The sequence below is a fragment of the Orycteropus afer genome, unplaced genomic scaffold, assembly GCF_000298275.1.
Source record: "Orycteropus afer afer isolate SDZICR_OR568_19922 unplaced genomic scaffold, OryAfe1.0 scaffold00043, whole genome shotgun sequence".
NCBI lineage: Eukaryota > Metazoa > Chordata > Mammalia > Tubulidentata > Orycteropodidae > Orycteropus > Orycteropus afer.
Genome location: NW_006921630.1, coordinates 5,593,225 through 5,608,190, shown reverse-complemented (window position 1 = coordinate 5,608,190; position 14,966 = coordinate 5,593,225). Strand labels below are relative to the sequence as shown.

The window sequence follows — 14,966 nt, the reverse complement described above, 5'->3', positions numbered from 1 at the left end:
TTTTTCCTCCAAATGATTTTGAGTTTTGTCCACATTGTCTCCCTCTCTATCCAGGATCTCCTACATAGATCCCCTTCCAAGTGGTTGATATTGGTAGCTGGGCCCCATCTAGTTCTTCTGGTCTCATAGTCATATAGGCTGCAGATTGGATGGTGTACCAGTTGCTAGGACTGATTTTATCCATGAATTTTTGGTTTTCTTCATTCTTTCTTGCTCTGAACGAGAAGAGACCCATTGTTGTATCTAGATGGCAGCTTGCAAGCTTTTAAGATCCCAGTCGCTACTCGCTATCATCTTCTTTTCATTTATTTATTTTTCTTTCTTTTTGTGGTTGTTGTTGGTTGTTTGTGCTTTTTGTATTTTTTGTTCTCTTGGTTTTATTTATATATTTTTGCTGTTTTTTTCTCCCACTAGGCTGGAGAAAGCAATCATAACATGTATTGACAGTATCCACATCTCCTGCAGCCTCAGCCATTGAATGATGGCCATTACCTGCTTCTGCAACAATCAGAACTGTCATTCTGATCAATGATAGCCAGTGGCCAAAACCAGCCCCACATGCCCTCAACTGCTCTACACAAACAGCAAAGACAGAACTATGCACACATTCTCATGCTCTATCACACCCATCAGGAAACTGGTGGTAATTGCCTAAGTGCTGCCAAACTAGTGAAAAGAGTAGTACACCAACCCTGCTCACCTAGATATATCAAAACAAAATAAAACAAAGAAAAAAAATCTGGGCAAATAACACCAATATACAATCACCAATTAAATACAAATACAATGACATTACAATATATCAGAGACAACTGACAACCTCAGTTCACACAAAGAAGCAAGATAAGTTAGTATAAACAAGGGACCAACATACAGAGTCAGAAAACCTCCTGAGGAAGAAATGACAGTAGAGCTACCCGATAAGGAGTTGAAAAGATTTTTATTTAGGTACCTTTAACAGATTGAAAAACAGATCAAGGAAAATACAGACAAAATTAAGGAAAACACAGACAAAACTCTAAAAGAATTCAGGAAAACAATATTAAGAAAAAACTGAAAAAATAAATTAAAAAAAAAATAGAAAGTATACAAAAGCCACAGATAGAAATCCAGAAGATTTCAGAAAAAGATAACACATTGAAAAGGCAAAGGAAGAGAACTGAGTCAGTGGAAGACAAAATTACTGAGACTAAAGACAAATCTCTCAATGGTGCATTGTCAAGGGAACAATCTGAAAATAGAATGAAAAAAAAAAAAAGCTTAAGATTTATATGGGACACATCAAGAGGAATAACTTAGGTGTGACCGGAATTCCAGAACAGGAAAAGACAAAAAAAAAAAAAAAAAAAACCCACAGAGAAAATGGGGGAGGAAGCAGGAAGGGAGCTGTTGCATTGTGGGAAACTGCAGTCAATATCATGAGACAAAGTATGTTGTTGTTGTTGTTGTTGTTGTTTGCCGTCGAGTCGGCCCCGACTCATAGCGACCCCTCCTTGGGTTTCCGAGGCAGTATCACTACGAAAGTAGGATTGCCCAACCTTCCTTCCGAGGAGTGGCTGGTGGGTTTGAACCGCCAGCCTTCTGGTGAGCAGTCAAGTGCCTTAGGCACTATGCTACCAGAGCTCCTGAGACAAAGTATGTGTGAGCTGTAAACTTTCACTCAAATCACAATAAAAATTAAAAAAACAAACAACAAAAAAAACTTATTAATGACATACAGTAACCATAATAGTTTAGTAATGCCAACAATGTGGACAAATAGATCAAGAGAAAACAACAGAATGTCCAGAATAAAACCCACACATATATGATCAATACATTTTCAACAAAGGTACAAAGGGATCTCAGTAGAGAAAGAATAGTCTTTTTTTTTTTTTTTTTTTTTTAAACAAATATTGCTAAAGAATTTGATATCCAAATAATAAATAAAATGCATTTAAATTCATACCTGGTACCAAAAACAAGAACAACAAAAATTAACTCAAAATGGATCACACCTGTACCTGCTGCCATTGTGTAGATTCTGACTCATGGAGACCCTATATGTTACAGAGTAGAACTGAGCTCCACACAGTTTTCTTTGTTGTAATCTTTACAGACTACCCCTGGTCTGTCAGTTTGTCATACTGTCCAATGGTGCTTTGCATGTTGCTATGATGCTGGAAGCTATACCAATGATATTTCAAACACTACAAGGATCACCATGGTGGACAGGTTTCAGTGGAACTTCCAGACTAAGATAGAATGGGAAGAATGAAGAAAGAGTACATTTTTTTAAAAAAAGTGTCCAGTGAAAACCTTAAGAATAGCAGCAGAACACTGTCTGATATACTGCCTGAAGACGAACTCAAGTTGGAATGCATTAAAAAAAATGTCTATGGAAGAGCTGCCTCTTCAAATTAGAGTAGAATTTAAATATATGGATGGCATAAAGCTTTTGGGATCTTCATTTGCTGATGTGGCACAACTGAAAATGTGAAGAAACAGCTGCAAACATCCTTTAATATTCAGAACTTGGAATGTAAGAGTATGAATCTACCAAAATTGGAAGTTGCCAAAAATGAAATGGAATGCATAAAAATCAATATCCTGGGTAACACCCAGTGAGCTGAAATGGACTGGTATTGGCCATTTTGAATCAGAAAATCATATGGTCTACTATGTCAGGAATGACAAGTTGAAGAGGAACATTGTCACATTCATTTTGAAAAAGAAAATTTCAAAACCTATCCTGAAGAACAGTGCTGTCAGTGATACAGTAATACCCATATACTTATAAGGAAAACCAATTAATATAATTATTATTCAAATTTACACACCAACATTAATGCCAAAGATAAAGGCAGTGAAGATTTTTTCTAACTCCTGCAGTCTGAAATTGATCAAACATGCTATCATTGTTAATTAGTGTTGATTGGAATGTGAAACTTGGAAACAAAGATGAAAGACCAGTAGTTGGAAAATAAGGCCTTGGTGTTAAAAACAGCATCAGAGATCTCATCATAGAATTTTGCAAAACCAGTGACTTATTCCTTGCAAATACCTTTGTTTAACAACATGAACAGCAACTATCCACATGGTTTTTTCCAAATGGAATATACAGGAATCAAGTCAACTACATCTGTGGAAAGAGGCAATGGAGAAGCTCAATATCACCATTCAGAACAAGGCCAGGAACAAACCGCGGAACAGACCATCAATAGCTCATACACAAGTTCAAGTTGAAGCTGAAGAAAATTAAAACAAGTCCATGAGAGCCAAAATATGACCTTGTGTATATTCCAATTTAATTTTGAGGTCATTTGAAGAACAGATTTGAGGCACCTATGACTGAAGACCAGGTAAGTTGTGGGATGAAATCAATAAAATCATATATGAAGAAAACAAAAGGTCATTAAAAATACAGGAAAGAAAGAAAAGATCAGAATGGATGCCAGAAAGGACTCTGAAACTTGCTGTTGAACATACATCAAGTAGCTAACAACAACAACAACAACAACAAAAAAAAAAAACTGCCATCAAGTCAGTTCCAACCGAGAGTTGTTGAGCTGGCCAACCTGTAAATCTTTACAGAAAGAGACTGCATCAGCTTTCTTCTGTGGAGCATCTGGTGGGTTAGAACTGCCAATCTTTTGGTTGGAAAGTGAATAATGCCTTAACCACAGTCCCAACAGAACTCCAAGAGTAGCTGAAGCAAATGGAAGAAATTATGAAGTAAAAGAGCTGGAGAGAAGATGTCAAAAGGCAGCTCAAGAAGACAACGTATAATAAAGTATTACAGAAATGTGCAAAAACCTGGAGTTAGTTCAAGCTGCAGTGAAAGCACTGGTGAAAAACAAGACTTTGGGAAATGACAGAATAGCAACTGAGATGTTTCAACAAACAAGTGCAACACTAGAAGCTCTCTCTCCTCTATGTTAAGAAATTTGGAAGACAGCTGGCCAAGTGACTGGAAAAGATCCAAATTTGTGCCCATTCCAAAGAAAGGTAATCCAACAGAATGCAGAAATTATCCAACAATATCATTAATAACACATGCAAATAAAATTTTGTTGAAGATAATTAAAAAATGGTTACAGCAGTACATTGACAGGAATTCAAGCCAGATTCAGAAGAGGACATGGAATGAGAGATATCACTGTGACATCAGATGGATCTTGTCTGAAAGCAGAGAATACCACAAAGATGTTTACCTGTGTTTTATTGACTATGCAAAGACATTTGACTGTGTGGATCATAAATTATGGATAACATTAAGAAGAATGGGAATTCCAGAACACTTAATTGTGCTCATGAGGAACCTGTACACAGACCAAGAAGTAGTCATTGGTACAGAACAAGGGGATACTGTATAGTTTAAAATCAAGAAAGGTGTATATCAGGGTTGTATCCTTTCATCATACTAATTCAATCTGTATGCTGAGCAAATAATCCAAGAAGCTGGACTATATGAGGAAGAATGTGGAATCAGGATTGCAGGAAGACTCATTAACAGCCTGAAATATGCAGTTGGCAAATATGCTTGCTGAAAGTAAGATGATTTGAAGCACTTACTGATGGAGATTAAATACTACAGCCTGCAGTATGGACTACACTTCAAAATAAAGGAAGCAAAAATCTTCACAACTGGACCAATAAGCAACATCATGATAAATGGAGAAAAGACTGAAGTTGTCAAGGATTTCATTTTACTTGTATCCACAATCAACCACCATGGAAGCAGTAGACAATAAATCAAATGATGTATTGAATTGGGCAAATCTGCTGCAAAAGATCTTTATAAAGTGTTAGAAAGCAGAGATGTCACTTTGGGGGCTAAGGTGCACCTGACCCAAGGCCTGGTATTTTCATATGCATGCAAAAAATGGACAATGAATAAGGAAGACCAAAGAGGAACTAATCCCTTTGAATTATTGTACTGACAAAGAATATTCCATATACTATTGACTACTGAAAGAATAAACAAATCTGTCTTGGGAGAAGTATAGCCAGAATGCTTCCTAGAATCAAGAATGATAGACTTCGTCTCATGTGCTTTGGACATATTATCAGAAGGGACCATTCCTTGGGGAAGAACATTATGCTTGGTAAAGTAGTGAGTCAGAGGAGAAAAGAAAGACTCTCAAGGAGATAGACTGACACATTGGCTGCAACAATGAGCTCAAATGTAGCAATGAGTGTGAGGGTGGAGCAGGACTGAGCAGTGTTTGGTTCTTTTGTATGCAGGATCACAATGAGTTGGAACCAACTCAACAGCACCTAACAACAACAACAATATTATACGGAAGCAGATCACCAGGCCTATTTTCTGTGCTGGTGCTGGTGGTTTTGAAGTGCCACCCTTTTGGTTAATACCTCAAAGTAAATCATTTGTACCACCCAAGGACCTTAAAAATGGATCATATACCTAAATATAAAGCCTAAAACTTCTAGAAAGAAAGAGAGGATAAAATTTTTGTGGCATTGGGATATGCAAAGTTTCTTTTAAGTATGACACCAAAATCCATAAAAGAAAAAAAAAAAATAACAGATTGCACTTCATCAAACTTAAGAATTACCTTTGAGAGATACTGAAGAGAGAAGAAAAAACAAGTTACAGATTAAGAAAAAATATTTGCAAATCACATTATCTGATAAAGGTCTTGTATCTCAAGTCAATAATAAGAGAATAAAAACCCCCCAAAAATATGGGCTAAATATAGCTAGCTACCCAGAGGGAGCAAGTAGTTGGACCTGTGGGCTCAGGACCATGGTCACAGGGGACATCAAGCTCAACTGGCATAATATACTACACAAAGACATTGTTCCATATCCTACTTTGGCAAGTAGCGACTGGGATATTCAAAGCTTGCAACAGCCATATAAGAACAACAATGGGTCTCTCCTCGTCCAGAGCAAAGAAGAATGAAGAAAACCAAAGATGCATGGAAATAATTAGTCCAAGGGACTGGTACACCATGTGATCCTCAGCCTACATGACTATGAGACCAGAAGAACTAGATGGTGCCCAGCTACCACTGTCAACCACTTGGAGGGGGATCTGTGTAGGAGATCCTGGATAGAGTGGGAGACAATGTGGAACAAAACTCAAAAAAAAAAAAAAAGGATCAGCTTTGCTGGTCTGATAGAGCCTGGTGGAACCCCTGAGACTATGGCCCCTAGCTACCCTTTAGGTTTGGAATTGAACCCACTCCTGTGGCTTCCAGCCAAATGAAAGGCAGGCATATGAGCTGAACATGTACATTAGGTAAATACACTCTCTGGAGAGATCAATTATGGGACAACAGAAGGACTGTGTGTGCACAGGGAGACAGCTCGGGGAGCAGGAATGCATGCGAGGGAAGGACACAGGGAGGGGGTGGCTATGGGGAGGAAGTGGGAGGAAAGCTGTTGCACTGTGGGAGACTGCAGTCTGTCATGAGACAAAGTGTATGTGAACTGCTGTATGGAAGATGAATTTAGTCTGTAAACTTTCACCCAAATTACAATAAAACTTTTTTAAAAAAAGGCTAAAAACTTGAACAGATACGTCACCAAAGATGTATAGATGACATACACATGAAAAGATGTTCAACATTATTGGTCATTAAGGAAATGCAAATTGATTCACAATGACATACAACTATAATTTCAAACATACTTGCACCACATGACTCAGTCATTCCATTCCCAGATATTTATCCATGAATGAAGAAAGTATGTTGTTGTTGTTAGGTGCCATCAGTTGCAACTCACAGAGACCCTATGTACAACACAACAAAACACTGCCCAGTGCTGTGCCATCTTCACAACCGTCGCTATGTTTGAGCCCACTGTTGTAGCCACTGGATCCTTTCAAATACTTGTGCATGAATATTCATTGAAGCTTTAATGTAATGGTAAAAAGCTGGAAACAATCAATGCTCATGAACAAGAAATGGATAAGTTGTGTACATCCATACAATTAAATACTACTCAGCATTAAAAAGTATGCACTTTTGATACGAGCAATGAGATCTATGACTCTCAAAATAATTAAGCCTAGTAATGAAGTCAGACAAAAAGAGGACATGCCATATGATACCACTGATATGAAAGTGTAGAAAATGAAAAAGAGTTTCTGGTGTTAGAAAGTAGATCAGACATTGCCTGGGGACAGAATGAGACTGGGAGGAGAGGAATTACTACGGATTACAAGGAAACTTTGGAGGTTGGTTATGCCCATTATCTTTATGGTAGTGATCATTTAACAGATGGAGGATATACATTTTAAAAGTTATCAATTGTACACTTTAAATATGTGCAGTGCAGTATAAAGAATAATACAAAAAAAATGAATAACAAAACTAAGGGAAGACAGAGTTATTACCTTCATATTATCCAGCTCTTGAAGTTCTGAAGTAGGTTTTTTTTCTAACTGAGCTTTACTCAGAGCCATGGCTGCTACTATTCCTCTGCAACAGCTTGGGGGAAAACACACACACATATAGCATGACCTATTTATTCTTGGTTCCTCTCCTAACTGTTTAAACTTCAGCGGAAGTTTAACATAGTAATAATTGAGCTACTGACTCATTAAGGAAAATAATTTGTCTCTGCCAATTTCTCACCCTTGCCCTTCTCCTCACCTTCATTCCTCTCAGTCTTGGCCACTGGTTCAGATTTGAAATAAAGGAAAAAATTGGCTAGATTTTACCTGGTGTAAAAGCTACTTCTTGAATTTCAAGTCATTATAGTGGCAATTCCCATCCTGGTTAATAAACTGACATTTTTTCAGACCTCATTTTTATTTGGTGTGAATCTTTTAGCTTTTCATGTACAAGGTTTTTTTTTGTTTGTTTGTTTTTTCTTTTTGAAGAGATGTTTTGGTTGCATTTAGTGAAGGACAAAAACAAACACACACTCAACTTTGCATGGAATTACATAGCAAACTTCTTCATAAATACCCCCAGAATGGGCAAAAGTGTAAGATGTAAATATTTATTCAAGCAAGTGGGTTTTTTTTTTTTTTGTCTTTTACTAATTCTTACCCCTGCACACATTGGCACTTTCCACCCTTCCTATGCTAACATTATTTTCAAAATAATCCCAGTGCCAAATTTTCATATTCCAAATGGGCACATTGTTGAAGCTAGTTTAAAAATTAAACTAATACTTATTTCAGGTTTTTTTTTTTTTTTTTTTCCAGCAATCCCTTATTGCAGCTACATCACTGCCTTTCTTTTTTCTGCTTTATGTCACATTTAATCTTCAAAAGGACAGCAGTAAAATAAGCAGACAGTTTCACCTGGTCAAATAGCTGGAGTATTGAGCCAACTTTCTTGCCAGTGCAACTACATCTAGCTCTAACTTTGCAATATTTATATCACGTGTCTCAGCACTTTTCTCCTCAGACAATGGGAGAGTGTCTTCATCAGTACAGTCAGGTACCATTAAAATCAGCAAATTTACCATCCACTGGATCATAGTTATATGCAATTCATCCATCTGTTAAAAAAATAATACAAATGACCTATTTTTAATAAATGTAACAGTAAAACCATTACCAAGTTTAGAAATAGAAATTATTATCATACCTATGTCTAACTTTCAACAATACTATAGTTCTTAATGAAATTAAATCATGACTACCCAGATAGTGTAATGGTATTTTCTTTTGCTCACTCTACTACATTAAACTACTTTCTTCCTCTTCTTTAACTTGGTCAAGGGTATTATTAACCCATGAAAGCCTCAGTTTCCAAATTGTACACTAGGGCATCCCAGGGTACCACCGTGAACTCACAGGTATGCCATGGGACTTCAAATTCTCAAGGAAAATACAATGATGTTTAATATCTGTCAGACTCATCTTGCACCTAACAGCTCAGTTTCAATGTTTGATGCACCACACTCCTTTTCATGACATCCTGTTTTTGAATCTGGCTGTATCAGTAGTTGCCATGCTAAAAACAAGTACTGTGTGAAAGTCAATATGGGACAGACAATGAAGGTGGTGGTGTCCAATTTGATTCCAGGGTTTCAGTAGTTGCACAGTGCCCAAAAAGCACACACATCTCATTAGTTATTTTGGTTCTATGAGAATGAGATAAAAGGTCTTTTTTTTTCCTTTATGGATTCACTTTTTCAAACAGTTACTATGTTGTTAAGACATGAACATCTAGTGAGTTGTTTGCACATATCTATTTAATTAACCAGTGAGGTATTTCTTTTGGCTTAACAGCGCCATAAGAACACTGAGGCACGAAGGGCACTATGACCTGAGGAAGTCTGGGAGCCTATGCACTACATCGTTTGCTGAGGTTGGATTCCAGAAACAAAATGCAGAAAACTTCATGAAATGCAAACATCATATATGTCATACTCTTTGAATGTCCTGCTCCCTTTCTTTGGTGAGTTCCTAAGTATTCTCCTAGGCTTAAACATGATCTACTCTGAAGAGATTTTTTAACTTCCACTTGCATTAACTTGCTCCCCATATTCCTATAGCACTTTGTACATACCTCTATTATAATTTTTCACAATTAACCAATTAACCTCTATTATCCTGTGAACCATAATTATCCCTCAATACTACACATAATACTTAATAGAGGGTAAGTGGTTAATAAATGTTGGTTGAATGAACAAATAAAAATCAAACTTGGTAGCCCAAATGGTACTACAGCCCAAACTTCTTGTCTCTTAATCCAGGAGGAAAAGTTGTTAATGACCTAATCCAATATTGATTAGTGTATTTTATACCTAAATTAACACATCAGGAAAAAGGTCAACCCTTCCTGAGTAAGAGTTTAAAAAGACTGCCTCTGTCACAAGTCAAAGATATCTTTCCTACATATTTCGCCAGTTGTGGTTTTGGTTTTATCCCCAGCTGCTTCTCAATTAAATAAATTCCTAACTGTTCTTTCATGTATCAAAGGTCTGGATTATATACCATTGAAAGAATTCACTTTGCTTATATAAAACATTGATCAATCCTTAGACTATCCCTAGGAAATAAATAGAAATGGATGTTCATTTTAAAGTTACATGGAGAGTTCAAATAGCAATCTCAGAGTCATGCAATTAATCGTTGCTGTTCAGTCGGCTCCAATTTATGGCAACTGTGGTAGTTAAGGTTGTGTGTCAGCTTGGCTGGGCTGTGGTTTTGAGTGGCTGGGCAGCTGGATGTAGTGATTGCCCATGATAAGGTTGGGAATCAACTCCATGGCGGAATCTGCTGTAAGCAGCTAAGAAGCTGCCTTTGGGGCATGGCCTGCTTCTAGTACAAAAGAAGAAGCTTTCAGAGAGGTCTCTCACTTTTGGCACATTTGGATTCTGCATTTGACAGAGTATTCATAACCAGTGGCCTGCTGATCTTGGGATTTTTCCTGAACTTGATCCAGCAGCCTCCTGTGTTATCTACCAATCTTGGAATTGTGCCATTTTACCTGCTGACCTTGGGTTCACCAGCTTCAGCAGGCAGCAGCTGAGTTAGGAGAAGCCTCTAGCTCCAGTGGGCCTGGAATAAGAAGCAGAGCCGAAGCCCAAGGTCAAGGGTCTTTACCCAGCCCCAAGAGCCAGCAGTCTGAATTTGGACTTCTAGCCCCTTAAAACTGTAAGAGAATAAATTCCTGTTTATTGACACCATCCACTATTTCTGTTACAGCAGCACTAGAGAACTGAAACAGCAACCTTATGCATAATAGAAGGAAATGTTGCCTGGTCCTGTTCCACCTTCATGATCGTTGATATGTTTGAGTCCATTTTTGCAGATATTCTGCCGATCCATCTCATTAATGGCTTCCCTCAATTTCACTGACCAATTTAGTGAATTTTCAATTCACCAAACACAATGTCCTTATAGTGACTGGTTGTTCCTGATGACATGCCCAAAGTAAGCAAGCTGAAGTCTATTTTCACTTCTCAGGAACATTCTGGCTGTGTTTCTTCTAAGGCTGATTTGTTCATTTTTCCAGCAGTCTATGGTATAGTCAGTATTCTTTGGCAACACCACAATTCAAATGAATCAATACTTCTGTCTTCTTTTTCATGGTCAAGACTTTGCATGTATATGAGGTGACTGAAAAGGTCATGACTTGGGTCAGGCACACCTTAGTCATCAAAGTGACAAGTTTGCTTTTTTAAACTTTTGAGTCTTTGCAGCGGATTTGCTCAATGCAATATGTCGTTTAATTTCTAGACTGATACTTCCGTGGATGTTGATTATTGATCCAAGTGTAATAAAATCCTTGATAATATAAATTTCTTTTCTGATTATGTTGTTGTTTATTGGTTCAGCTGCAATAATTTTTATTTTCACATTCAAGAGTAATCCACACTGAGGGCTGTAGTCAAGGTTGTGTCATGTACATATTGCAGGTTGTTAATAAGTCTTTATCCAATCCTAATACCATATTCTTATTCATATAGTTCAACTTCACAGATTATTTGTTCAACATACAGATTGAATGGGTAAAGTGAAAGGATTCAACCCTGACACACATCTTTTCCATTTCTGAACTACGCAATATCCCCTTGTTCTATCTGAACAACTGCCTCTAGATCCATCTACATGTTTTTATGAGCACAGTTAAATGTTCTGCAATTTCTATTCTTCGTAATGTTATCCATAATTTGTTACAATCTACACCATTGAATGCACTTAAGTAGTCAACAAAATACATGTAAACAGCTTTATGATATTCTTTGCCTTCAAACATCAATTTGACATCAGCAATGATATCCATTCCGCATCCTCTTCTGAATCTGCATTGATCTTCTGGCATTTCCCTGTCAATGTACTACTCAACCGTTTCTGAATTATCTTCAGCAAAATTTTACTTGTGTGTGACACTGAGATTGTTCAATATTTTCCACATTTGGTTAATCACCTTTCTTTAGGATGGGCAGAGATATGGATTACTTCTAATCAGTTGGCCAGGAAGCAGTCTTGCAAATTTCTTATCATAAACAAGTAAGTGCTTCCAGCACTGTATCCATTTTTTGAAACATCTCAGTGGGTATTCCGTCAATTCCTGGAGCCTCGTTTTTCACCAATTCCTTTAGTGCAGCTTGAACTTCTTCCTGCAATACCATTGGTTTTTGATCATATGCTACCTCCTAAAGTAGTTGAATGTTGACCAATACTTTTTGGTATGATGACTCTATGTATTCCTTCCATCATCTTTTGATGTTTCCTGCATCATTCAATATTTTGCCCATAGAACCCTTCAATATTGTAATTTGAAGCTTGATATTTTTCTTCAGTTATTTCCGGTTGAGAAATGCTAAATGCATTCTTCCCTTTTGGTTTTCTAACTCCAGGTCTTTGCACATTTCATTATACTACTTTACTTTGTTTTCCTGAGCTGCTCTTTAAAATCTTCTGTTTAGCTTTTATTTCATCATTTCTTCCATTTGCTTTAGGTATTCTCCATTCAAGAGCAAGTTTCAGTCTCTTCTGATATCTACTTTGATAATTTATTCCTTTCCTGTCTTTCTAATGACCTTTTGCTTTCTTCACATATGATGGTCTTGATGTCATCCCACAACTCATCTGGTCTTCAGTCATCAGTGTTCAATGTATCAAATCTATTCCTCAAATGATCTCTAAATTCAGGTGGGATATAATCAAGGTTGTATTTTGACTCTTGTGGACTTGTTTTAATTGTCTTCAGCTTCAACTTTAACTTGCACATGAAGAACTGATGGTCATTTTCACAGTCAGCTCTTGGACCTGTTTTAACTGATAATATTCAACTTCTCCATCATCTCTTTCCAAGGAAGTAGTTGATTTGATTGCTGTGTAGTCCATCTGATGAGGTCCCTGTGTACAGTTAGCATTTATGATGCTGAAAAAAAAAAAAAAAAAAAGTGCTTGCAATGAGTAAATTGTTGGCCCTGCAAAATTATAGCGTACAATCTCTGGTGTAATTTCTATCATCAAGGCCATATTTTCCAACAACTGTTGCATCTTTGTTTCCAGCTTTTGCATTTCAATCACCAATAATTATCACTGCATCTTGTTGGCATGTTTGGTCGATTTCAGACTGCAGAAGTTGGTAAAAATCTTCTATTTCTTCATCTCTGGTTTTAGTGGTTGGTGCATAAATTTGAATAATAGTCATACTAAGTGGTCTTCCTTGTAGGCATATGGATATTATCCTACCATTGATAGCATTATACTTCAGGATAGACCTTGAAATGTTCTTTTTGATGATGAATGTGATGTCAAGACACCATTCCTCTTCTATTTGTGATTTCTGGCATGATAGACCATATGACCTTCTGATTCAAAATGGCCAATACCAGTCTTTCAGCTCACCAATGCCTAGGATAAAAATCTTTATGTGTTCCATTTTATTTTTGACAACTTCCAATTTTCCTAGATTCAAACTTTGTACATTCCACATTCTGATTAATGTTTGGAGCTGTTTTTTTCTGATTTTGAGTCCTGCTCCATCAGCAAATGAAGGTCTCAAAAGCTTTACTCCCATTCACGTCATTAATGTCAACTCTACTTTGAGGAGGCAGCTCTTCTTTAATTGTATTTTGAGTGCCTTCCAACTTTAGGGGCTCAATTTCTGGCAATATGTCAGAAAATGTTTCACTGCTGTTCAAAAAGTTTTCTAGTAGAATACCTGACAGTGTTTGACTACTATTCTTAAGGTTTTCAGTGGCCAATTTTTTTCAGAAGTGGATGATACGATCCTTCTTCCCAGTCTATCTTGGTCTGGAAGCTCCACTGAAACCCGTCCACCATGGGTGACCCTGCTGGTATTTGAAATACTAATGGCATAGCCTCCAGCCTCAAAGCAACAGACAAGCCACCACAGTATGACAAACTGACAGATGAGTGGTGGCACAGCAATAGAAACTCTCCAAAATAAAATACATAGAAAAACAATAATTTTAAAAAAATATGAAAGGAGCATCTGTGGGCTAACTTCAATTACTTAATATACCTTTCATTGGAGTCCCTGAAGTGGGGCAGGAGAGAGAAAGAAAAATATTTGAAGAAATTATGGCTGACATGTTTCCATATTTGATTTTTTAGAAATTAGAAACCCAAAGTTCCAACAAGTTCGATGAACTCAAGCATAAAAACATAAAGAAAAACTGCACCAAGGCTCATCATAATAAAATTGCTCAAAACCACTGATACACAGGAACCCAAGAAATCTTAAAATCAGCCCAAGAACCAGGCTGGTCTGATAGAGCCTGATGGAACCACTGAGACTATGGCCCCTAGCTGCCCTTCAAGTCTGGAATTGAACCCACACCTGTGGTGTCCAGCCAAACAAAAGATAGGCATATGAGTTAAACATTTACCTAAGGTAGATATGCTCCTTGGAGAGAACAATCATGGGAGAAAGAAGAGCTGTTTATGCACAGGGAGACAGCTCAGGGGGCAGGAGTGCATGGAGGGATGGACACAGGGAAGAGGTAACTATTGGAAGGAAGTGGGTGGAGAGCTGTTGCATTGTGGTAAATTGTGGTCAATGTCATTGTGACAAAGTGTATGTGAACTGCTGTATGGAAAGTGAATTTGCTCTGTAAATTTCCACCCAGATGACAATAAAAAAGAAGTGAATTTGCTTTGTAAATTTTCACTCAAATCACAATAAAAAATAAAATAAAATAAAAAATCAGCTCAAGAAAAAAGACATGCATGGAGGAAGAAAGGTAAGGATGAGAGCAGATTATTAGTAGGAAACAATGTAAGAAAGGAGACAATGAAGCAATATTTTAAAAGTATTAAAATAAATCTGTCAAACTTGAATTATATATTCAACAAAAATATCTTTCAAAAACAAAAGTCATTTTCAGACATCCAACTGCTGAAAGAATTCATGACCAGCAGACCTGCACTATAAAAAATATTTTAAAAAGTCCTTCAGGCAGAGGGAAAATGAAAGCAGATGGAAAAATCAAATTACATAAAGGAATGAAGAGCATTAGAAATGATAATCTTGTGAGTATATATATATATATATATATACATA

At 37.0% G+C, this 14,966-nt stretch overlaps 1 protein-coding gene across 1 annotated transcript in view; it reads right to left on the bottom strand.

The window, feature by feature from the left end:
• AXDND1 (axonemal dynein light chain domain containing 1) overlaps positions 1-14,966 on the bottom strand; it is a gene marked incomplete at its 3' end in the record, with an annotated part of 381,147 nt that overhangs the window by 36,720 nt on the left and 329,461 nt on the right. The window contains 2 exon segments of the mRNA XM_007937629.1: positions 7,349-7,442; positions 8,267-8,466. Of these exon segments, the coding sequence (XP_007935820.1) occupies positions 7,349-7,442; positions 8,267-8,466 (294 nt within the window).